Below are 24769 nucleotides of genomic sequence, written 5' to 3' on the forward strand. Positions count from 1 at the left end.
AGTTACCCTCTGGTATCTACACCCAGACCATGATGTCTGTGATACACACACACACACACACACACACACTATAGATATATATTGTTTCACAAGTAATATTTTCTAAGGTAAACATACAGTTACATAAAATTAAACCCATGGCTCAACAATTCCATCCCTATTTACTCAACAGAACATAAAGGACAGAACCAACTCCACAAAGTTGTTTTCTGCATGGCATGATATGTTCTACTCCCTTCCCCCAAACACACATAATAAACAATTCTTTTAAAGTTAAATACAGAGTTACATAAAACTAAACATCAGACCCAGTAATTCTATTCCTATTTACCTAACAAATAAAGATATATGTATATATCCATAAAAATACACACATGGCTGATGAGATGGCTCAAAGGGTAAAGGTGCTTGCCACCCAAACCTGACAACCTGAGTTTAATCCCCAGAGCCTACATTACATGGTGGGCTGTCCCTGTGCATGGTTTGGTTGGCTCATTTTTGTTGTTTGTTTGTTTTCTTTTTTGGTTTTTTGAGACAGGGTTTCTCTGTGGCTTTGGAGGCTGTCCTGGAACTAGCTCTTGTAGACCAGGCTGGTCTCAAACTCACAGAGATCCGCCTGCTTCTGCCTCCCAAGTGCTAGGATTAAAGGCGTGCACCACTACCCGGCTGTTTTCTTTCTTTTTTTTTCCTCCAAGATGGGATTTCTCTGTGCAGTCCTGGCTGTCCTTAAACTCACAGAGTTCCTCCGCCTGCCTCTACCGCCTGAGAGCTCTGATTAAAGGTGTGCATCACCACTGCCCAGCTTTGTTCTTTTTAATAGGTGATGAAAACATTCTTCTAGTTTAAACTTGTACAACAAACAACTAGCATATCTGTATCTTTGGGTCTTACTAATAATTAAAAAGTTAAGACTTATGTATGTATTCATTCATTTCATAGGTATGAGTATTTTGTCCACATGTCTGTCTGTATACTACATGCATGCCTGTGGGGGGGATCTGGAACTGGAGTTGTGGGTGCTTGTGAGCCACCATGAGGTTGCTGGGAGCCAAACCCAGGCCTACTGCAAGAGCAAGTACTGAACCATCTCCAACCCATACCTACACTTTTAGAACCATACTTCCTATTTTTTTCTCTCTGGAAACCACTCCTTCTGTGTATCACTCACCTGTTCTGGATTTTGATCTTTATTTGGGGGCTGTGATGGCTTCACTGGCTCATTCTGTTCCCCATCGCCATCATCAGAGGGGCATCTGGGAAGCAGATTTTCATGCTGATCACTGGACTTGTTATCACCCTGTAGACTCTCCTTCTTGTCTTGAGAAATACCGCATTGACTATCTACTTCATTACAGGCATCCGAGTGTTTTGGTTGATTCTCCTGAACTATGCCATTATTTGCTAAGTCCCTCCTTTCTACAGGTAAGATATCAATATTTATCCTACTGACTGTGGCAAATGACTCTGCAGTATTGTTCATGTATGGTTTGCCAGTGTGGCCTTTGAGGCCAGCAGGTGATTTCAAGGGACCAATGGCCACTGGTTTCTCTTGGGACAAACACTTATCTTCACCCTGGATGAAAAGATGTTCTGAAGTTATTACAGTACCTCATAACATATACAAAAATTAACTAAAAATGGAACAGCAGGTTCCTCAAAAAGTTAAACATAGAATTACCATTTAATTCAGCAATTCTACTTTTTGGTATGCACTTTATTTTTACTATTTTTTAAAATTTTATGATCATTGAAGCTTTGCCTGCATGTATGACATCCAGTTCCAGGGTGTCAGAAGCCTGTTGCAGACAGGTGTGAGCTGCCATGTTGCTAGGAACTGAACCTGGGTCACTGGAAGAACAGCCAGTATTCTTAACCACTGAGAAACCTCTCAAGCACCATGGCAGGTACTTTAAAATAATAAAAGAAGGAACTTAAGCAGGTATATGGGCCACTGTTTCCAACATCATTAAAAAAGGGTGTGCATAGTGGCACATATCTGTAATCACAGCATCTGAGGTAGCAGACAGAAACAGGAGGACTATCATGATTTGAGGCCAGCCAGAGCTACACAGAGAAAACCCAAATATATTTGTATATGTGTATGTACATGTGTATATGTGTGTAGCATGATTCTTGTGGTGATATATTATTTATGGTTTATTAAGCTTGCCTGAGGAGTCAGAATACAAAGTCAGCCTCAAGCTATAGAGATCAGGCAGTGGTGACACACACCTTTAATCCCAAAAGCCCAAAACTAGGAGATGGTGGTATACACTTTTATTCCTAGGGCTCAGGATTAAGACATACATGGATCTCTGTGAGGCCAAGGCCACCCAGATCTACACAAGATTGATACAGTCCTAAAGAAAAACAGCTTACACAAAGATGATCTCAAAACCTGGGATCACACACCTTTAATGCCAGCACTAGAAAGGTGTAAGATAGGAGCCAGGTCTTCAGAAGTCAATGTTAAGCATTCATTCTCTAGCCACATTGAGGATAGGAAGACATTTAGACTCAGGATTCTCCAGCCACGCTGAGAAACGCCAGGGTCAGCCCATTCAGCCTGAGGTAATGCTAGGAGTTAGTGGCCACTACTTCATTTTTCTGCCCTTCAGCTTGAAGCTTAAACCCCAATATCTGTCACTGGGTCTTTTATTTTTTGTGTTAAAAACTCTATTTCTGTAAATTGTCTAAAGCAGGAAAATTCATTGATATAGAAAACAGAGGTTTCTTGGCTCTGGAGATGGGAGATAGGGAGTTGAAACTGAATGAGTAAGGAGTTTCAGTTCTATATAATGGAAGAATTTTTGAGGATAGTGATGATGGCTGGATCACAACACTGTGAAAGTAATAAAGGACAATAAACAACATGCTTAAGAGTTGTTAAAATAGAAGTGTCAAGATGGTTCATTAGCAAGAGCATTTGCTGCTAAGCCTGATGACCTGAGTATGACCCTTTAGAACCACATGGTGGAAAGATAGCACACTCCTACAAGCTCTCGCTTCCAAATTCTCTCTCTCTCTCTCTCTCTCTCTCTCTCTCTCACACACACACACACACACACACACACACACACCCCAAAATGAATGAATGAAGGACGGAAGGAATGAAAGAATGACTAAACAAACAAACAAACAAATACAAAGAAATGTTTTTCAAGGTCTGGGCATACCGTTCAGAGATAGAGACCCTGTCTACCATGCACAAGGTTGTGGGTGAAAACCCTACCACTGGTGGGGAGGGTGTTTAAAAATGAAGAAAAAAAGCACATGATCATTTCAGTAGATGCAGAAAAATCCTCTGACAAAAAATCAATTCCATGCATGATGTGGAAAAACAAACTAGTACTAGAGGAAACTATTTTAAGATAGTAAGGCATGTGTGGAAAATCTAAACTGCATATTATACTTAGTGACAAAATTGTAAAAGCCTTCCCTTCAAGATCAGAAACAGTGAAATTTCCCACTTTCAGTACTTTCACTCAACATAATACTGTATGTTGTAGCCAGAACAGTTAGGCTAGAACAAAGAAATGAGGCATCTGCATTAAAAGATATAAAATTATCTATCTGTATGTCATATGACTTTGTATGTGAAAGCCCTAAAGATTACACATACATCTACTTAGTGTAACTAATAAATAAATTTAACAAAGTTTTGTGGTTTTGTTTTTGCTTTGTTTTTTCTAGACAGGGTTTCTCTGTGTAGCCCTGGCTGTCCTGGAACTCACACTGTAAGACCAGGCTGGCCCTGAACTCATAGAAACTGCCTGCCTCTGCCTCCCAAGTGCTAGGATTAAAGGTGTGTACTACAATGCCTGGCTGATGGTATTGTATTAATATTTACTAATAAAAATGGAACCAATAAGACAGGAAGTAATATTTGTTGATGAGACCATGAAGAAACTGGAAATGCACAATAATATAGTTTCTGTGGACAATTGTGTGGTCCCTCAAGAGGTTAACACAGAATTATCATTTGATCTAGCTTTTACACACAGGCAGACAGCCCAAAAGAAGTGAAAACAGGTGCTCAAGCACTTGTCCTATCCATTCACAGCAAGACCCAACAGGTGAAAACAACCCAAATGTTTACCAATGGATGAGTGGATAAATCTTCAAAACAACCCAGACATGAAAGGCCACCTGCTGCATGATTTCATTTATATGAAATATTCAGGAAAGTCAAATCCAGAGAGACAGAAAACACACTGGTGTTTGGGAAGGAAGAGTGACAGCTAAATGTGCAAGGAGCTTCCTTTTGATGGTGAAAATATTATGGAACTAAAAAAAGGAGAGATAATTGCAATTTGTGCGTATGCTAAATGCCCTGACTGCCCACATTATTTTGGCTTCTGTGAGGCTGCAGAGATGGCTTTGCAGCTAATGCTTGCTGTGCAATCATGAAACCCACAGTTTGCATCCCAACACCCACATACCAAGCCAGGCATCCAAAACATGCCTGTAACTTCAGCTCTGAAGGATCCAGTAACCTCTCTGTCCTCCACAAACATAGGTGTCACACTCTCACACATAAGGGAATACATTCATATAGACACATACATAAAGGAATAAAATATTTAAAAATAATTTTTATGTAAATTTCATTTTAAAAAGATAAAAAAAATTGTATTGATTTTAACAGTTTGACAGATTGCTTTCTTTAAAATCAGAAGTAAGTGTATAATGAATCTCTAGAAAAGCATAGTCACTGACAAATAAAATTGTTCACTTAAATGACCTGTTGTTTCTACATTTCCTAAAGCATTACCACAGGGAACATACCGAGACTTGTGTAATGGGACCTTCAGAAGGGCATGGCTGGTAGTGTATCACTTCATGATTTGACTCTTCCTTTCTGGAAACTACAGCAGCAACAGGCTTGGCTTTGGAGTCACCATTTTTAATATTATTTTTGGAAGTTTTTCTTTATAGGGAAGAAAATAAAGTAATATTATCAACACAGTGATGATTGACAGTTTGAAAAAGTATGTGAAATTTGTATCTACAATACAATTACAATGTTTTACAGAGATTAGTCTTGTCAAAACATAAGAGAGCATTTCTAAAACATTTGTCTTCAAGAAATCAAGATTATAAGAAATGAGAAAGCAATCAGAGACCCAGAGGAGGGTAAGGAGATTGAAGAGATGTGAGAACTAAATGGAATATTATATCTTGGATAGAATCCTGGCACTTGAAGTGGAAATATTAAGAGAAAAATTAGCAAAAGCCAATGCAAGTCTGAGGTTAGTCAACAGTAATGTACCAGTTTTGTTTTGTTTTGAAAAAGACTCCCTGTGTAGCTCTAGATGTCCTGGAACTTCTGTGTAGCCTGGAACTCACAAAAATCTGCCTGCCTCTGCTTCCTAAATTCTGAGATTAAGGGCATGCACCATCATACCCAGAACTGGTTTCTTACTTTTAAAACAATCTTTTAAATCATATTATTTATTTATTTATTTGATTGTATGCATGTGGGTGAGCATATACATACATACATACAAATACATACATGTAATCAGAAGACAACTTGAGAGTTGGTGCTCTCCCTCTACAATGTGGGTCCCAGAAACTGAACTTAGGTCAGCAGGCTTATCAGAAAAAAAAACCTTTACTTTGTTATATCAGATCAACAGTCCTGGTTTCTTAGTTTTGACAAATACCCATGATAACAATCTAAGATGCTAATGATAGAAAGAACTAAATGAGGGGTATAGAGGAACTCTGTACTATCTTTATAACATCCTATAAATACAAAATTCCAAAATTTCTATGAGAAAGTCACTCATACCACAGAAGCATCAGAATTTTTCTCCTTTAGGTTTCACATGTTTACAATAATATATTATCATTATTATTTTGCAAACTTTCAGAGTAAAAATAATTGGCTTATATTCTCTAACTTTAGAGTAAATGTGTATAGAAATAACACCTTATCTGCTTAACATACTGTTTCTAAGACTGGGCTGAGTCTCAGGAAAGCATGGGGATCTGAGTAACAGAAGGCCAATTAAAAGTGATGAGAACAAGTTAGGCGGTGGTGGTGCCCTCTTTAATCCCAGCACTCGGGAGGCACCAACCCTTATATAGGTTTTTTTATTTCAACACTTATGCAAATTTTAATATTTGTTTATTTTTATGATACTGGGATTTAAATTCAGGGCCATACACACACAAGGCAAGCACTCCACTGAGGTAAATGTCCGGCCCATTTTTAATTTGGGGACATGTGGAATGTTCATTTATACTGTGTGTAGATGATGGGTTTAATAAAGAGCAGAATGGCCATTAACTAGCAGGAAGAGGTTATGCAGGACTTCTGGAAACACAGAGGTCTGGGAAGAAGAAAGGAGGAGTCATAAGCCAGAAGCCGAACAGCAAGACATACAGGAGGAGAGGTAAAAGCCACAAGTTACATGTCAACACACAGATGAACAGAAATAGGTTAATTTAAGTTATAAGAGCTAGTGAGATAAGCCTAAGTGATAGGCCTATCATTCATAATTAATAGTAAGTCTCCATGTCATTTTTTCCAGCTGGCAGCCCAAATATAAATCAACATATGGTGCCTAATGTGGGGCACATATTTCCAAAAGACCTGAGAAAGTTAAAAAAGAACAGTTCTAAAAATACAGAGTCAGATGTGGCTTCCTAGTTCCCCAGTCTCTTAGGAAGACTACATTGTACAGAGATGAGAACCCTGTCGCTGCCTATAGTCTTAAGCCACCAGCACAGCCTGCCATGAACTAAACTTCATAGTAGGTTTAAGGTTTGACTCATGTGCTCAGAGAACACTATAGGCATCAAGTAAAGCAAAGTCCAGACAAGGAAAGAAAAAAGTATAGTGTCATTAAAAAAAAAAAAAAGTTTAAAAATAGCCTGGTGGTGGTGGCACACGCCTTTAATCCCAGCAGTTGGGAGGCAGAGGCAGGTGGATCTCTGTGAGTTTGAGACCAGTCTGGTCTACAAAGAGCTAGTTCCAGGACAGCCTCAAAAGCCACAGAGAGACCCTATCTTGAAAAAACAAAAAACAAAAACAAAAAAAGATAAAAGTATTTAAAGAGAAAATAAAATAATATAAAAAGAATTAGCCATGTAAAGATGGAAAATACATAGAGAATCTGGATCTTAAATGGTATCTTGTTGACTTTAAACTTTTTGATTGCTGATGACTGATCAATAACTCCCGAGAAACACTGGATTATGGAAACTGCTAAATTAAGCCAACCTATATATTTTTAAAATGTCTTAACTTCAAAATAATAGTCAAAAGTGTGTTGCATTGGGAAGGAGGTTATGCTTTTGTTTTCACAGGAAACAAAAGACTATGGATTCATTCAAGTTTGATAGAGATCAGATTTGATCAGAGGAGCCCCCCTGAAAATCCTAGCTACAGACAGAAAGAAATAAACCTAGAAAAACTACAAGAGGGGTAACATATATTTTACCTGCTCAAACATAAAACAAAAAATCATATTTGGCTAGCTTGTATAAAATGCACATTCCATACTTGTGTTAATGCCGATATTTATGATTCCTCTGAAAGTTTGTGTTTTCAGAGCAAAGGACCAGACACCACACACACACACACACACACACACACACACACACACAGGTGGCTCTCAGAGTGCCTTTGTTACAGTTTCCTCAGGGTTCTACACCTGAGGACTACTCTAACCAGGACTACAAATAAGTTGTGTGCTTTTCCCCTGAACAGAGACCAAAAAACAAATGTTATGGCTAGTTTTCCCAGGACTTGACCATTATCTCAATCTTCTCAGGTTCCATAAAGATGTCATCACCTCAGATAAACGGAAGCAGTCTAAAGAAAGCCACACTCACATTCCCAAGAAGTGAGGTAGATGGGTTTTGGTCATTCAGTGGGTTATGGATGTTTGTCATCCTTTGGGGGAGTTGATTACAAGTTGTTACTGGTCATTGTCAGGAAATTAGATCCAGGGATCTCTTTATGATGGGAAAAGGGAATATAATATAGAAATAATATAATTGAAGAGTAAATTATTGAATCTACTTTTAAATTAAAAAGCAACTAAGTCTTAAATATTTTACATTGGTATGGACTTTCCTATATTGATACAAATTTAAGGTTATTTTTGTTATACTGGATAGATGTTTCTATTCTTGTTTAAGATATTATACCTATGCAGCTAGTTTAAAAATGTAAAGTTCTAGTTCTTGAAAGCTATTTAGAATAATAAAGACATACAGGTTAATAATTAGTCAACCTAACAATCAAACTTATGTTAGATATGCTTTTCAAGGTCATAAAAAGATATATTTTAGATAGGTAGGTAATCTTCAAACACTTCAAAGACTTACAAAATATGGCACTTAAAATGTTTTACTAACGTAAGGCTTTTTATGACAGTGAGACACGTCTGTTCCTGGCAGCACCAATTTACTTCTAAAAAGGATGAACTTCTATGTGGCATGTACTTTCTTTGTGGCAAAAGCTAGCCAGCCACTGGGCAAAGAAACTGCCCTTGCCTCAATTGCTGACAGTATGTTGTCCAAATTGGACAAGCAGGTCACAAAAGAAAGATAGTGCCAACCTTTGACAAGTCAAGGTAGGACAGTCCTTCAAAAATTTCTGCTTTATAGAAAAGTTTGTCCAATAGTCTTGACCTGTAGGTCAAAGGTGGATGCCCCAAAGTTACAGAGGAACCTTGGGGTGACTGTCTAGGCAGCCAAATGTCCCTGTTATTTCTTATTTTTGGAAATTCCACACTACCTGTTTACTCAAGTAATATTTATCCTTCTAGAATCTCTGTTGAGATTAAAGCCTACATAGTTTCAGTTTTACAATTTTATTTATTACCAAATTCAGAAAAGAAACTTACATAAGAGATACATTTATAAGGCTAAGAAAGATAAAAGCTTATTTATCTAAAAGGATGTTTTAAGGTCTAAAATGATATTTTTAGGATGGTGATACAAGTTATGACAAAAAATGGTTTAAGTATAAAACTTTGAACTAAGATAGGATAGATAATGGAATATTTTCTCTAACTTTGCCAAATGCAAAGGGTTTTTCTGTCTAACAGTCCTAGCTGTCCTGGAACCAGCTGGCCTCAGACTCACTGAGATCCTCCTACCTCTGCCTCCCAAGTGCCAGGATTAAAGGCATGCGCCACCACCGCCTGGCTAAAAAACATAAAACTTTTATTAAATAAATTGTGTTATTTTATTATGCAAGTTAAATTCTGAAGGCCAGGCCAAAAACCACCAAGAGGCTAAAAATTTGTCCTCTTACATATTCTAATCATGCAGTTTTACTTTTTGTTTTAAAAGCAAAACAAAAGCCATAAATTTTTACTCATGAATATTTAGAAGCCATCCTCTTTTGTCCCATTAGAGTAGAGAAGCTTTCTTTCTGTAAGGGAAGTGTCTTACGCTTTTGTGGCCTCCAAAAACAAGGAGATTTGGTGTTTTATATAAGGCTGCCTCAGGATGCTCCGCACAGAGGGTCTTTCTTCAGGCCTCCTGTTCAGCATTGTTCGTATCAGCTCTGCCAGCTGTGGACTATAAACTTTTGGCATTGGTGGCAACTGCAAAGAATAACAATACTGTAATTATGATTAATGACATTATAAAACAAAGTAAAAACTGGCAGGGACTTCCCAATACTAAAAAAAATTATAATATATAAAATATTAATGTTAATTTATTTAAAGTTATATAACCACAAAAGTAGAAAACAGCTAGCATATTAGTCTGTAAGAAGTGTCTTTTCTGGTTACAATAACAAGATATAAGAATACAATAGTATTCCCATTTGAGGACTGTCCTTCAAATAGGAACACAAATTTCTTTTTCTAAATTTTATTTATTATTAGCATGTAAATGTGTACATTAATAAGCATGCATACATTCAAGCTGGAGGACAATTTCTAGGAGTTGGCTTTCTCCTCTCACCATGGGTTCCGGGATCAAACTCAGCTCATCCGGCTTGTGCTGCAAGCATCTTTACCCACTGAACTATTTTGTTGGCCCAAGGGCACAAATAAGATTTATATACCAGAATATTCAGTACAGTATTGGTCTTGTAGTAGTCAGTAACTACAAATAAAGTGTTCAAGGATAGTGAACTTGGGAATAAACCATGCTACTGTGGTGGTCTGAATGTAATTAGCTCCTGTAATCTCACAGGGCACGGCACTATTAGGAGTTGAGACTATGTTCGAATGGATGTGGCCTTGTTGGAAGAAGTGTGTCACTGTGGGGGCAGGCTTTGAGGGTTCCTAAGTTCATGTTACTACCCGGGGTCTCCATCAAATTCCTGTTGCCTTCAAGCCAAGATGTTGCCAGCAACACATCTGTCTGCATGCTGCCATGCTCCCCCACACAATGATAATGGAGGAACTGAACCTCTGAAACCACAGCAAGACACCACAATTAAACATCTTCTTTCTGAGAGCTGCTATGGTCATGGTGTCTGTTCACAGCAACATTCTTTCCATAAAACACTGGGCAGATGCTTAAAAGTAAAAGACAAGTACTGACAGCTAAGCCAAAAACGTAGGCTGGGTCCCATCACTGTGCACAGTGAGACACTCGACCTGTTTGCTGTGTAGAAAAGTAAAAGTACTCACACACCCAGAGCCATATCTGTTTCAAAGAAAACACAGGCCTTGGAATAAATTGCTAATAGTGGTTATCAAGAAGTTTTTATTCCTTTTTTAAACTAAATTCTTTAAACAGTATGAGAGTTTCTATTTTTATTTTATGTGTCTGGATGTTTGCCTGCATGTATTTCCGTACATCACAAGCACAGTGCAGCAGACTGAAAGAGGGCACTGATGTCCTAGGGTTTGCAGTTACAGACAGCTCACAGCAGCTAGGTGGGCAAGAAGTAGCATTGTTAAGCAATGAGCCATCTCTTCGGCTCCTACAATTGGAAGATTTTACTTGTTCGCTTTAAAAAATATTTTTCAATGAATCATTGGATAATCTTTAAGTAATAGCAAAGGCTGCAACCAGGGAAATAACATGAAGTTGCTTATCTATGTAATGTTTAATACCTTTTGCAGTTCTTAATCAGTTACTTGCAATTATGACAAGTACTAGAAAGCACATTTTAACAGCATGAATTCCTTGTAAAGGGCTCACTCAGCTATGGGCTGCTGGGAGATAGCACTTATTGCCTCTCAGAGCACCTACACACCCTGCAGTCAGTCACAGGGAGAAGTTTTCAAGCTGCTAGCTCCTTGGAGTTAATCAGCTACTTTTATACATTAACATTAAGAGAAAACCAAACTCTTCTGAGCTTCAACTTTTCCACATAAGAGATTCTATATTCTTAATTGCTCAGCTGGTAGCAATGGATATTAGTCAGTTAATCGACCATTAGTGAGGGCTGGGGACACATCCCAGTGACAGTCATTGACCATTAGTGAGGGCTGGGGACACATCCCAGTGACAGTCATTGACCATTAGTGAGGGCTGGGGACGCAACTCTGTGACAGTTAATCGACCATTAGTGAGGACTGGGGACACAACCAACCAAGTGACAGAGTGCTTGCTCTACATTTGCCCTGGGTTGGACCCCAGCACTGAAAAAAAAAATTCAATAGTTTTGACAATAGATATTTACAAAGTATTATATAGACCTTGTCCAATTAGTTCTAAATTTTTTTTTTTTTACCTTTCCTTCAATAATCCGATAAACTAAAGAATTCATATCTTTTGCATTAAAAGCGTGCTTCAGGGTGGCCATTTCATAGACACAGCATCCCAAAGCCCAGACATCAGACTACAAGAGAAAAACAGTAAATGGTTAAATGTTGAATATCTTATTTACATTTTCTTCTCAAAACAAAACATACATTTTCTTCCAACAAAGTCATACTTAATTCTGATTAACTACTCATATGGACTCTGAAATTCTGATACTCTCTCAGAGACAAGGTCAGGCAGTACACACCTCGACAGCTGTATCCATCCTACCTTATAGTTGTAGGGCTGGTTTGAGAACAGCTCAGGGCTCATGTAGTAGGGAGTGCCAATGAGAGTGCTCGCCATGTCGCTCTGGTGCTCCAACACTCGGGCAATACCTAGGTCACCCACCTTGATGATGTTTGTTCTTGTTAAGAAGACATTCTGAGTTTTCAGATCTCGATGAAGGATGTGTTTCTCATGTAAATACTGAGAAGACAGAATAAGTTTTCATTATATGTAATATACTAATTTATTTACTTATTTCAATATACTACCAGTAATCACTTAAAGAGCATTAATTATCTGCCAATCAAAACATCACTGCTGTATGGAGAGATGGGAGAGAACAGAACCGCCAGCCCCAGCTCTCCAGTAAGATGAGACCATGTGGAAATACATAGATTAACAGAAATGGGCTAATACTTAAGACAGAGCTAGCCGATAAGAAACAAGTAACTGGCCAACAGAATTATGTCAAATACAGAGTCTCGGTGTGTTAATTGGGGCTGGCGCGGCGTTGGCACGGCGGTGGGACAAGACCAGTGGCAGGAGGAAAAACCTTACTCCTTACAGCTGTATAAGCTCTAAATAAATAACTACTTTACAACTTTCAAAGTAAGAAGGGCGTTCCAGAGGCTGGGAAGATGGCTCAGTCGGCAAAGTGCTTGTCACATAGCATGAGAACCTGAGTTAAATCACCAGCACTCAGTGCCCTGAGGAGGTAAAGACCAGAGGATCTCTGGAGCTCACTGCCACATGAGCAAATTTCACAGTCAATGAGAAAAGCTGTCTAACACTTTCACATCAGGCTTCTACACACATACACACATATGTACATATGTATGTGCATACATTTATGAATGTATATGCCAACACATAAAATTAAGTTCCACATATTAGTTGGTCTGGTACCTTCTGCAATTATTTCCTGATGCCTTGACAATTGTATAATTTTTTATAATACCTGGATCTATTAAAATATATGCGTATAAACCAGGCATGGTGGTTTAGGCCTTTTAAGACTAACACTTGGAAGGCTCACACAGGAGGACTGCTATGATTTTGAAATTACCTTGAGCTATAGAGTGAGTTCCAGGCCAATCTAGACTTAAGTGAATCATTGTCTCCAAGAAAAAACTAAAAACTTACAAAACTCACACTGAAGGTAGAACTTGTCGAAAGTCAGACCTATGAAATCCTAGACATCATCACTATTACTTTTACCTCTATAGAGCATGTGAGAATTAAAACAAGATCAATCAATTCCAGGCCTGAGTGAGACTGCAAAAACAGTCTCACTCAGGGGATGTGCATATTAAAACACAAATCTTTTCTGCATTTATATCCACTCTACCACAGCAACAGGACAAACCTGAGCCATACTATCAGAATATTAACTAGACCAGCCATCTTTCAATATGATATAGCTGATCAACCAGTAAGACACATGGTCATCCTTTGTTCTTTGTCAATTCAAGTCTCTTAAAACTGACTTTGCTTTAAATATTAAATGCACAAAGAATTTGTATCTTCTGTAATTATATACTAAATCCATGTCTACTTTACCACAGACATCACTCACTCAGAAACATCCCAATGCTACAGCAAGAGAGACTGATTTACATCTAAGGAGATTTCAAAAAAAAACATTTCCCCCCATGCAAACATGTGAAAAGATGTTTTCCTAAAATATACACCCTGGGGCTGAGCCATTCACATGTCAAAACAAGGCTGCTTTTACATCACAGCATGCTGGGTAAAGACCAAGGCCTCTGGTGCCTCTCAGCAAGACCACAAAGATGTCAACAAGTCCCAGTTGTAGTCACCATGCACTGCTGTAGAAAATGCCACTCTCTAAAAAGCAGCTGGGGTGAGGGGTAGGCATCAACAAAGTGCTTACTGTGTAAACAAGAGGCTTGAATTTGAATGCCCCCACCCATGTTAAAAAACAAAAAAGGCAGGGCTGGAGACATGGCTCAGTGGTTAAGAGCACTGGCTGCTCTTCCAGAGGTCCGGAGTTCAATTCCCAGCAACCACATGCTGGCTCACAACCATCTGTAGTGGGATCTGATGCCCTCTTCGGTCATAAAGTGGCACACACAGATAGAGCACTCATGTACATAAAATGAATAAATGTTAAAACACACATACAGCATACAGAAAGGGGGGGGGGCTATGTGTGGCAGAGGACACAGAAGCAGAGCAGGCTCAACTCTCAGCCATGCCTACCTTACACATAACCAGTCCCAGGAAGAGACAACTGACACTGTAAAACTTATTCCTCAGCTAAATTATGACATGTCTATGTAAGCACCCGGGTATGTGCCCCATCCATGAATGAATCTGACTTGATGACCCCTAAACGACCAGGGCACCATGATACTAAAATCCTGCCTAACTGCCCATGTGGTGATGACATCCTAGCAATCAGGAGGCAGAGGCAGGTGGACATCTGATTTACAGGACAGCCTGGTCTACAGAGAAACCCTATGTTGAAAAACTAAAAATAAACAAAAAAGCCCTCCCCCCCCCAAAAAAAAACAACCCAACACCTAAAAATATTACAGTAAAATTTCTCTCTTTACTTTTGACTGCTGTGGCTATATCTCAATAAATTTAGTAAATTATACTTTTTCTGTATTGGTAAAAATCATTCACAGCCTACGGGTTACTAGCCTATCATATCATCCCTGGCATAGGAAAATATTCCTTCAACTTTCCTGCCACATTGGAGCCTACAGGAGTCTATAAGTGAGATAGTACCTGCAAAGCCATGGCGATCTGGACAAACCACTCCACCACCTGACTCTCGGGCAGAAGCTGCCCCTTCTGTTCCTTGAGCTTCCGGTACAGGTCGCCTCCTTCGCAGAAGCCCATGACGATGTACAGCAGTCCATCTCCTCCCTCCCAGGACTCTTTGTAGGTGACGATGTTGGGGTGTCTCAGCTGGGACAGAAGCTGAGCCTCCTGCTCCGCAGCTCGGCGCTCTCGGCTGGAGGCATTTCGGAGGTTCAGTTTTTTGATAACGTACTAACAAAGAAAATGTATACTTTCACAAGGTGCAAGGAAACAGGGTTCTCTAGGTTCAGAAGTAGCTAAGAGTTCTCACGGATGTCCGGCCCTCAAAAACCGCCTTCTGGAGCCTATCAGATAACCTACTGGCTTGCTTTCAAGTGGCATGATATTGCCAGAGGGTACAATGAAGAGGAAGTGGTAGGGGGGCCAAAAAGCATAAAGCTGGCCTCGTGGTGGTGGCGCACCTTTAATCCCAGCACTTGGGAGGCAGAGGCTGGAGGAGCTCTGTGAGTTCAAGGATAGCCTGGTCTACAGAGTGAGTGTCAGGACCGCCAGGCTGTTACACAGAGAAACCCTGTCTCGAAACCAAACAAAAAAGAATAAAACTGGGGGAAAATATTTGCCATTAACAATTATGTTATTTTTTTCTCCAGTTTTGAGCTCAAACTCCAGGCCTTTGCACATGCTAGGGAAGAGCTCTACTAATTATTCAACCTAATGATTATTTTCCTAAGCCTGGTTTATGCTCATTCCAGGTCACAAACCAGCAAGCCACCTTTTCCCTCTGCATTTTACAATTATCTGCACTCCCAGATACTTTGAAGGCTAAGGCAGAAGGGTTACTTATGCCCTGAAATTTGAAAACCAACCTGGACAACAAACACAGTGATACCCTATCTCAAAAAAAAAAAAAAAAAAAAAAAAAAAACCCACAAAACTAATGACTAAAAAGTGAATCATGAATCCAAGATAGCATACTATTAGACAGAAAAGACCCCTTAACCTTTAAATTCTCCCTATAAAAGGCATTAAGATATAGCTTAAACAAATGCATGAAACACATTAGATACTCATGGTCCAATAAAGTTAAAGTATCATTGGTCCACCACAAAGGGTATCATCCCCATTTAAAAATAAAATCCTTTACCATCTAATATACTGCCCTAAATCATCTCAAACCTCATACACTCATTCCTTCAATGAACACATATATAAATGTGTTTCCTGAAGTACAAATTACTACTCAATTCCCTGGGGGTGCCTAATGAATTCATCTCTTATGAGAAAGCTTGTGTTCTAGGTAGAGAATCTAGCATGTGAGGAGAGTGGGTCCTATTCTTGGAGTATGGGGGCTTTCTCAGCTTTTTGTTGCAACTGGTTTGGAAGTGTTAAGTGGTGCCACTTTTCAGATTCACAAGTGTCCCCATTTATGCAAAACATTCTATGGACACCTGACCGAAAACCATACTGAAGAAATGGTTCATTAGCCTTTGGGTCATGGGATAGAATACACAAAGACGGAGTAACATCAGATTTGAGGTCCAGAAAGATTACTGCAGCAAAAGGGACGGGGTAGAGAAAAGAAAACAGGCGACAGGGACTCCTGTGGAAGCAGTGGGCATTTAGTTATTTAAAGAGTGGTGTCCTGTATGGGGGCAGTAACGACAGAGATGAAGATGCTGGTTTGATCTTCTGACAGTAATACACACAGCATCGAGAGCATTAAAGAAAACTGAGGCAGCCGCATGGCTGTTGATGAGACTCACTGAAACAGAGACCTTGAGAAGTGCTGTTGGAAAGGATGAGTTTTAAGTAGGGCAAGCTGCACGAGGGATGGTGCTCCACAGGTTAGGCCCCGAGAACGCCTGTCCTCGGCTCTCATAAAATGTTAGAGGTTTGCAGACAAAGTACACACAGTGCTTGGAGCTACTGTTACAGAGGCAGTTAGCACGCTGACCTCCTAGATGAGCCCCTGCGCACCACTCGGGACCCACTTTTTGCCCTCAGAGCACCCCTCCCTCATCGCCCGGGGCTGGGTCCCGAATCCCCGACCTGCTTGCCGTCCCGCCGATGCTTCACGAGCGTCACCTCCCCGTAACTGCCCCTGCCCACGGCCCGCACGTAGCAGTAGGTAGACTGGGGCATGTTCCCCGAGGCAGCGGGAGGCCCCGCTCATGCCCGACCCGAGGCGAAGTCCTCCATTAACGCGGCCCAAGGAAGCCAGGAGCTCAGAGGCCCGACCCACCCGGACGCCGCTACCATAGCAATACAGGCGGTGCAGCCCGCGCATGCTCAGGGTCGGAAGGCCACCATAGAGCCGACCTAGCAGCAGCTAGAGCGGCTCCAAAGCCTCGGGAAGACCTACCATTGAGCCGTCATTGGAGCGGCCAGAGCGGCTCCGCAACCTCGGAGGACCCGCCACAGAGCTTCGCTCCTGGGAAGCCAGAGCGGCTACAGAGCCTCAGTTACTGCGGTTTGGGTCTGCGTTTGTTCCATGAGTCCTTACTGGTTGTAAGAGCGTTAAGAGTATGATTCGTTCGTTCTACGAATGTTAACCGTCTGTGTGCTTGACTCATGTTCCACTGAAAGATTGGCCGGCTCTAGATTTCACCAATAATGTTCGCTATATTTGTTTTCTTGTGTGACAGTATTCGCCTGCCCTTTTGATGCATTGAGAAATAAGACATAGTCCACATCATCCCTAAAAGTTTCAGCCTGCTTTATTGAGAATTGCAAAGATCTATCACAGAATAATTGCAAAACCACAGTCCCAAGAGACTTAACAAAACTTCCTGCGGCTTCCCCGGGAGCACCAGAACCCCGCTCTTTGAACACCTGTCTGAGAAAGTACTAGCTTGCCAAAAAAGAATCTATTAGCCGACACCTACCTGTTTTGCCCAAATAATTTACTTTTAAAAAGGAATTACTGGTTATTCCTCTGTCCCGTTGAGATATATATATATACATGTGTTTTCTACAAGCCAATAATGTTTTTTCTCCAAGAGAGAAAGCCTTTTGAAATGAAGTCATCAGAAAGTTCAGGCAGCTGTTTCCCAGTTTGTGAGGGAAGATAGGATCCCATCTTCTATAACTGACAACTGCCAAATACAGCTTAATTACTTTTACATCGACTTATTATTATTATTATTATTTTACAGTTGTTGGGATAAGATCTGCCAATGTAACTCATTTTGCAATCCTACTCTTTAGTGTTGGGTTTCCAGGCATGTAATAACATCATGCTCCCAAACCTTTGGAATTTTTCAGTTTTCTAAGAAGCCCCTTTACTCCTCTTTGTTCCCCTCATTATCCATTTTGTTGTTGTTGTTGTGTGTGTTTTAGACAAGGTCTCACTATGTAACTAAGGTTAGCCTGGAACTCACAGAGATGGGTCTGGATCTGCCTCCTGAGTGTGGAATTAAAGTGTGCTACCGTGCCCAGCTCTCATTCTCCTTTTAAAAGGCCCAGTCAGCTCTGCACAATTGAAACAAAGCTCAGCTTTTCTTGCTACTGTCAATAATTACTAAATAAACATCGGTCTCCTCTGCTATGACTAATGTTTGGCTTTGTTTATCTTTAGCAATATCATTAACTAGAATTTAATGTTTATTTATGGTTCCCTCTGTTTTGTTTTCTTATTGAGAGGAAATTGGCATTGCCAAAGAAATGTGCCAACCTTAACTGTGCTAAACTAGATCATTTTGGCAAATGTAATCACTCAACTATAGACCAAGGGATATGGAGAGATTAGAACCCTATGCGTTGCTGATGAGAATGGAAAATGTTTCAGCTTATATGGAAATTGGTATCATTGCTCCTTAAAAAAATTTCACACATAATCCAGACACACACACACACACACACACACACTCAAATTCAAAGCAGGGATTCAAACATATTTGTACTCCTATGATTATATCAACATTCACAAGAGTGAAGGATGGGAACCATGTAAGTTACTACCATTGGGTGAGTAGGTGAAAGTGTGTGTGTGTTATAAGTTGATAGAAGGGGAAGAAAATTCTCACATGCAATAGTGTGGAAAGACTTTAAGGACATTATGTAAATGAAATAAGTTAGTCACAAAGTACAATTATTGTATGATTTCATTATCAAGTATCTACAGAAGGGAAGGAAATTGAGAGACAGCAGGAAGACTGGGGTTGTCAGTGTCCACCATCTCCCCACTCCTACACAGAGAAGAGCAAGTTGGGAGTCAGTGTTTAATAGATGTACAGCTTCACTTGGCAAAAAAATTTAAATATCTGGAGATGGACAGTGGCTGCAAACATGTAAGTGTACTTAAACTGCTAAAGTGTACACTTTGAAATGGTAGCTGGAAGTAGTGAGTTAAGTCACTTGCCGGCAAGGTTGATGACCTGAGAATGATTCCCTGGCTCACACAGTGAAAGGGGAGAACCGATCCTGAAAGTTGTCCTATGACCTCTGCTTACACACACACACACAGGAAGAAAGAGAGAGAGAGAGAGAGAGAGAGAGAGAGAGAGAGAGAGAGAGAGAGAGAGAGAGAGAGAGAGAAAGAGAATAAACAATTAAGTGAATGGTAAAAATAAAAATACTGGCAAATGGTATGGCTCAACTGGTAAAGGCTGATACTCATCCTAGTGATAAGTTCCAACTTCACGACCTGTATGGTAGGAGAGAATTAACTCACACAGATTGTTCTCTGACCTACACACACACACACACACACACACACACACACACACACACACACACAGAGTGGCATAAGCACACGCACAATTAATAAAAAATAAAAGTAGCTGGGTATAGTGACAGAGTGTGTAATCTCAGAATTCAGGAGGCAGAGGCAAAAGAATTTCCAATTCAAATTCAGCTTGAACTATCTTGAGGGGGGGGGAGAATAAAGATAAACCTTATGTTTGCATGTTTTACCACAAAAAAATAGTTAAAGTGATTTTACTTATTTATTTTTGTTGAGGTTTTGTTGTTGTTGTTGAGATAGGGCCTCTATCTCCTGGATGTAGACCAGGCTGGTCTTGAGCTCACAGAGGTCTGCCTGCCTCTTTATCATAAGTGATGAAGTTAAAGTTGTACACCATCACACCTGGCCAGTTTTTTAGGATATTAAGTAAGATACGGAGCAACATTTCCAACCTTTCTTTTACTGTCACATTAAGGAGGGTTTTTTTGTTGTTTGTTGCTGTTGTTTTTTGAGACAGGGTTTCTCTGTATTGCTTTGGAGCCTGTCCTGGAATTAGCTCTGTGGACCAGGCTAGCCTGGAACTCAGAAAGATCTTCCTGCCTCTGCCTTCCCAGTGCTGGGACTAAAGGTGTGTGCCACCACTGCCAAGCTACATTAAAGAGGCTTTTAAGACAGCTTTTATTATCAACATCATCATCATTTGTGTGAGTATGAATTTGGAGGCCTGGAATCAAATTCATTATTTTTGTAACAAGATTTCTTACAGTGAGCTCTGGGGATCGACCTGTCTCCATAACCCCAATACTATGGTTGTGCCATGGAATAATCCTTCTCTACACTGTGTGAATAAATGTCATTATGATTGGCTTAATAAAGAAGCTGACTGGCCAATAGCTAAACACAATAAAGTTAGGCGGGAAAGCCAGATTGAGAATGATGGGATGAGGAAGGGTGGAGTCAGAGGAGTCACCAACCAGACTGAGAATGAGTGGAACACACAAAACAAGATAGAGGTAAAAGCCACGAGACTTGGGGCAGCACAGAGATTAATAGAAATGGGTTAAGTCGTAAGAGCTAGTTAGTAACAAGCCTAAGCTATTGACCCAGCATTTGCAACTAACATTAAGCCTCTCAGTGATTATTTGAGGGCACCTGCAGGACCAAAAAACTCTGCCTACAGGGTTGCATACATATGTTACCATGAAAGGTTTTTAAGTTAGTTCTGGGAATCAAACTCAGGTACTCATTCCTGCATGGCAGGTACTTTACCAACTGAGCCATGTTCCTAGGCTCTAGAAAGCTTTTTCTTTTTCCAATGAACCTTTAGTACCACAGATATACTGTATATGCTTTATATACTGTTTATGTATTGTATGCTACAAACCACTGTGGTAATATAGGGGTTTTTTTGGGGGGGTTGATGGCTTGTTTTGTTTTGTTTCTCTCCAAGACTTAATATTTGCTCCATCCAAGACAACAAATATTTTACATTTTACTTTTCCCTAAAAAAAAAAAAAAATCTTTTTTCCTTTTTTTTTCTGTTTGTTTTTTTGAGATAGTGTTTCTCCATATAGCCCTGGCTGTCCCAGAACTCACTTTATAGACCAGACTGGCCCCAAACTCAGAGATCCACCTGCCTCTGCCTCCAGAGTGCTGGAATTAAAGGTGTGTCCCACCATGCACAGCTCCTAAGTGGACATCTTTGTCCTTCTGGGGACTCTTTTCCTTTCTTGGTTTCTAGAACATTCCTGGTTCTCCTACTGTCCTTTGACTTCTCCTGCTTCTTTGAGGTTTGATGTCTCCCAGGCTTCTGTGTTGTGTGTATCTCTGCTTTAAAACAGAAAGACAGGCAGGCAGGCAGGCAGGCAGGCAGACAGACAGACAGACAGATACCTATGTGCTGTGTGGGTTGGGAATAGGTGTCTAGGGAGTAAGTCTGTCTTAATTAAGGTTTCTTTTTCTTTCTTTCTTTTTTTTCTTTTTTTCTTTTTTCTTTTCTTTTCTTTTTTTTCTTTCTTTCTTTCTTTCTTTCTTTCTTTTTTTTTTTTTTTGTTGTTGTATTTTCGAGACAGGGTTTCTCTATGGTTTTGGAGACTGTCCTGGAACTAGCTCTTGTAGATCAGGCTGGTCTCAAACTCAGAGAGATCCACCTGCCTCCGCCTCTCCAGTGCTGGAATTAAAGGCATGTGCCACCACCCCCGGGCTCTAGTTTCTATTGCTGTGAAGAGACACCATGGCCACAGCAACTCTCATAATGGAAAGCATTTAATCGAGGTGGCGGCTCGCAGCTTCAGAGGTTTAGTCTGTTATCATCATGGCAAGCAGACATGCTGCTGGAGAAGGAGCTGCACATGTTAACATGCAGGCAATAGGAAATAGACTGAGACGCTGAGGTATCTTGAGCATATATGAGTCCTCAAAGCCCGCCTCCACAGAGGCACACTTCCTCCATCAAGACCATACCTATTCTAACAAAGTAGTAGTGCCACTCCTTTTGGGGGCCATTTTTTTTCAAACAGCCACAAAGTCTTACACTGCCGGCCCCATAGGGACCATGGATTAGGTGAGACAAAACTGAGCTGGGACCAGACCACACAGTGCCTTTTTTTTTTCTTAACAATCCTTTCACATCTTTGATTTGCTTTTGTTTTTCTTTTTTAACACTACTGGGAATTAGACGCAGGCCTTTGACCTTCCAGGCAAGCACTCTAGCACTGAACTGCATCCTCAGTTGTATTTGTTACTTTTCTTGTTGATGTCACTAAATATCTGACAAGAATCAAGGGAAGAGGGATTGCTTTGGGCTCACAGTTTGGGGATTCAACCCATCCTGATGCAGAAGGCACAGCATCAGGAGTGTGAGACAGCCACCCACTCAGGCCCTAAGGCTTAACCTCACCTGCTTCCTATCTATCTCCCTTTCCCATAGCCATGGGCTGGGCCAATTGCCCTCGTCATCCTAAGCATGGGGAGAGCAACAATACTTAAGGTAGTTGGGAACAGAGGAGTGGGACATAGAAGATGATGAAAAGCATGCTAGGCAGGGACTTACCCTTTGATGTCACCTGCCACCACTGTAGCCAAATCAGGGTGCTCCTGTTCCTTCTATGAGCCAGATTTGGCATTAACCATCTCTCAACAGCCATCTCCCACCCCCCAGAATCTGCTTTGTTCCGTGTTTTCCCAGGCTCCCCTGGAACTCTTAATTCAACTGATCCTCCTGCCTCAGTAGCTGGTACTGCAGGTACATAGTACAGTACCTAGCTCTCAATATTCCAGTCTAAGCTACTTCAGCTACTTGCCAAAAGCTAAGGGTCTTTACATACGCTGTCCTAGTTAGCGTGAACTGTCAATGTGACACAGCCTAGGGTCACCAGAGAGAGGAGTCTCACTTGAGGGACTACACAGATCAGGTTGGGTTGTGGGCGTGTCTGTGGGGACTGTCTTGATTGTTAATTGCTGTAGGAGAGCCCAGCCCACTGTGGGCAGCACCATCCCTTGGGTAGGTGGCCTGGGCTGTATAAGAAAGCTAGTTAAGCATGGGTTAGTGGGGAAGCCAACATCCCTCCATGGTTTCTGCTTTAGGTTCCTGCTTGGAGTTCCTTCCCCATTAGCCAAATTTCCTTCTCTCCTCCTCTCCCTGTCTTCACCTTCCCAAACGCTACTCTTCCTGAGATGTCATCTGATTCTGGTACAGCTGAGTTCCACCCTTCCCAATGTCTACAGCTCTTTCAGCCTCTTCGCCCTCCAGCCACTTCCTGGAATCCACTAAATTCCATTGGTTTGTCTCATTCTCCTTCCCATGGCATCAGCTCACTAAACTCAGTGAGGCTCCCAAGTTTTAGCATGGTGGAATCCAAGCCCACCTTTTTCATGCTGATGAAGGAATAAACAAACCCTCAAATGTACAGCAGCATGTTGACCTGTCTAATCTAACACAAAGGCAGAAAACAGGTCAGCAGGTCACCCTGGCCCAAGGACAATGCTCTTTTCCCAGAAGCTGCCTCTGTGAGACAAAGTCCAGGATGAGTAAACAGATTTGCAAGGTCCTTTTCATCTCATCAGGGTCACTTTCCACCCCAGGTCATAGAGTGGCCTAACTGAAGGACTTTGTTCATCCAGTGTATCGTGGTTTGTTGGGGACAGGGAGGGCTTGAGCATAAAAGCCAAGCAAGTTCTTGGACAGGTCAGGTCTCTGGGATCTTTGCTCTTTTCACTGCCCTTTATCTCAGTGGGCATGCCTATCATTGTATGGCAGGCTTTGGAACCTGGAACCTACGTTCAAGTGTGGATGTCCCAGAGACATGTGAATGGAATTTAGAAAATAAAGAACAATGGTATGAGAGTTGTTGCTCATCTCAGGCTTCCCAGTCAACAGTGCCCTGGTGGGAGCAGGACAAAGCTAACGTCCGTTTTTCTTTCTAAATCTGGCAAGAAGGTCCAGAGAAATGATGTGATAGGCCTGGAGCAGGGGTCACCTCCTATGCCTCCCCCAAGCTTCCTGCACAAAACTGTTACCAGCAGTGACACCATTAGAACCGTGTGTAACTAGGTGTCATGGCACCTTCTAAGATGCCAACTGTACCTGTGGCCAAAGCATGACTGAAGAGTTTGTTGATGGTTAAAGAATTTTGGAAGAAAGGGTCCATTTGGTTTAAAAATCCGGGGGCTGGAGAGATGGCTCAGAGGTTAAGAGCACTGGCTAGTCTTCTAGATGAACCCTGGTTCAATTCCCAGCACCCACATGGCGGCTCACAGCTGTCTACAATTCTAGTTCCAGGGGATCTAATGCCCTTACAAAGACAGACACGCTAGCAAAACATCATTTTTTAAAAAGTGAATTTTAGAAATCTGGAATTGCAGCTGGGCAGGTGTGGAGCACACCTTTAATCCTAGAATTCAGGAGGCAGAGGCAGGGGTATCTCTGAGTTCTAGGCCAGCCTGCTCTACACATTGAGTTCCAGAAAAGCCAGAGAAAGTCTTGAAAAACCAAAAGAGAGAGAGAGAAGAGAAGAAAAAAGAAAAAGAAAGAACTATAGAGAAAGAAAGACAGCTCAGCAGTTAAGAGCACCCAATACCCACATGGCAGCTCACAACTATCTAACTCCAGTTCTAGGGGATCAGACACCCTCATACAGACATATATACAAGCTAAACATGAACACTCATATAAATAATTTAAAAATTTAGAGATCCACTTTTACCTGTGACTTTTTGCCAAATGTCAACTGAATGACACTGGGGCTGCCTGGTTGCTATAGCTAGAAGGAGACGGAACGTCTGAGGGTTTCACGGTCCTCCCTGACTAAATGCAGGTAGATA

General features: G+C 41.0%; 1 protein-coding gene across 1 annotated transcript in view; it reads right to left on the bottom strand.

Annotated features, from left to right (window-relative positions):
* The window catches only part of Nek4 (NIMA related kinase 4), a 40071-nt gene extending 23024 nt beyond the window's left edge, over positions 1-17047 (bottom strand). The window contains 7 exon segments of the mRNA XM_051204735.1: positions 1169-1573; positions 4789-4930; positions 9421-9575; positions 11672-11779; positions 11974-12171; positions 14728-14994; positions 16813-17047. Coding sequence (XP_051060692.1) covers positions 1169-1573; positions 4789-4930; positions 9421-9575; positions 11672-11779; positions 11974-12171; positions 14728-14994; positions 16813-16905 — 1368 coding nt within the window. The 5' untranslated portion in view covers positions 16906-17047.
* Between the last annotated feature and the right edge of the window lie 7722 nt (positions 17048-24769).

This window comes from Phodopus roborovskii, unplaced genomic scaffold, assembly GCF_943737965.1.
Source record: "Phodopus roborovskii unplaced genomic scaffold, PHOROB, whole genome shotgun sequence".
Lineage (NCBI taxonomy): Eukaryota > Metazoa > Chordata > Mammalia > Rodentia > Cricetidae > Phodopus > Phodopus roborovskii.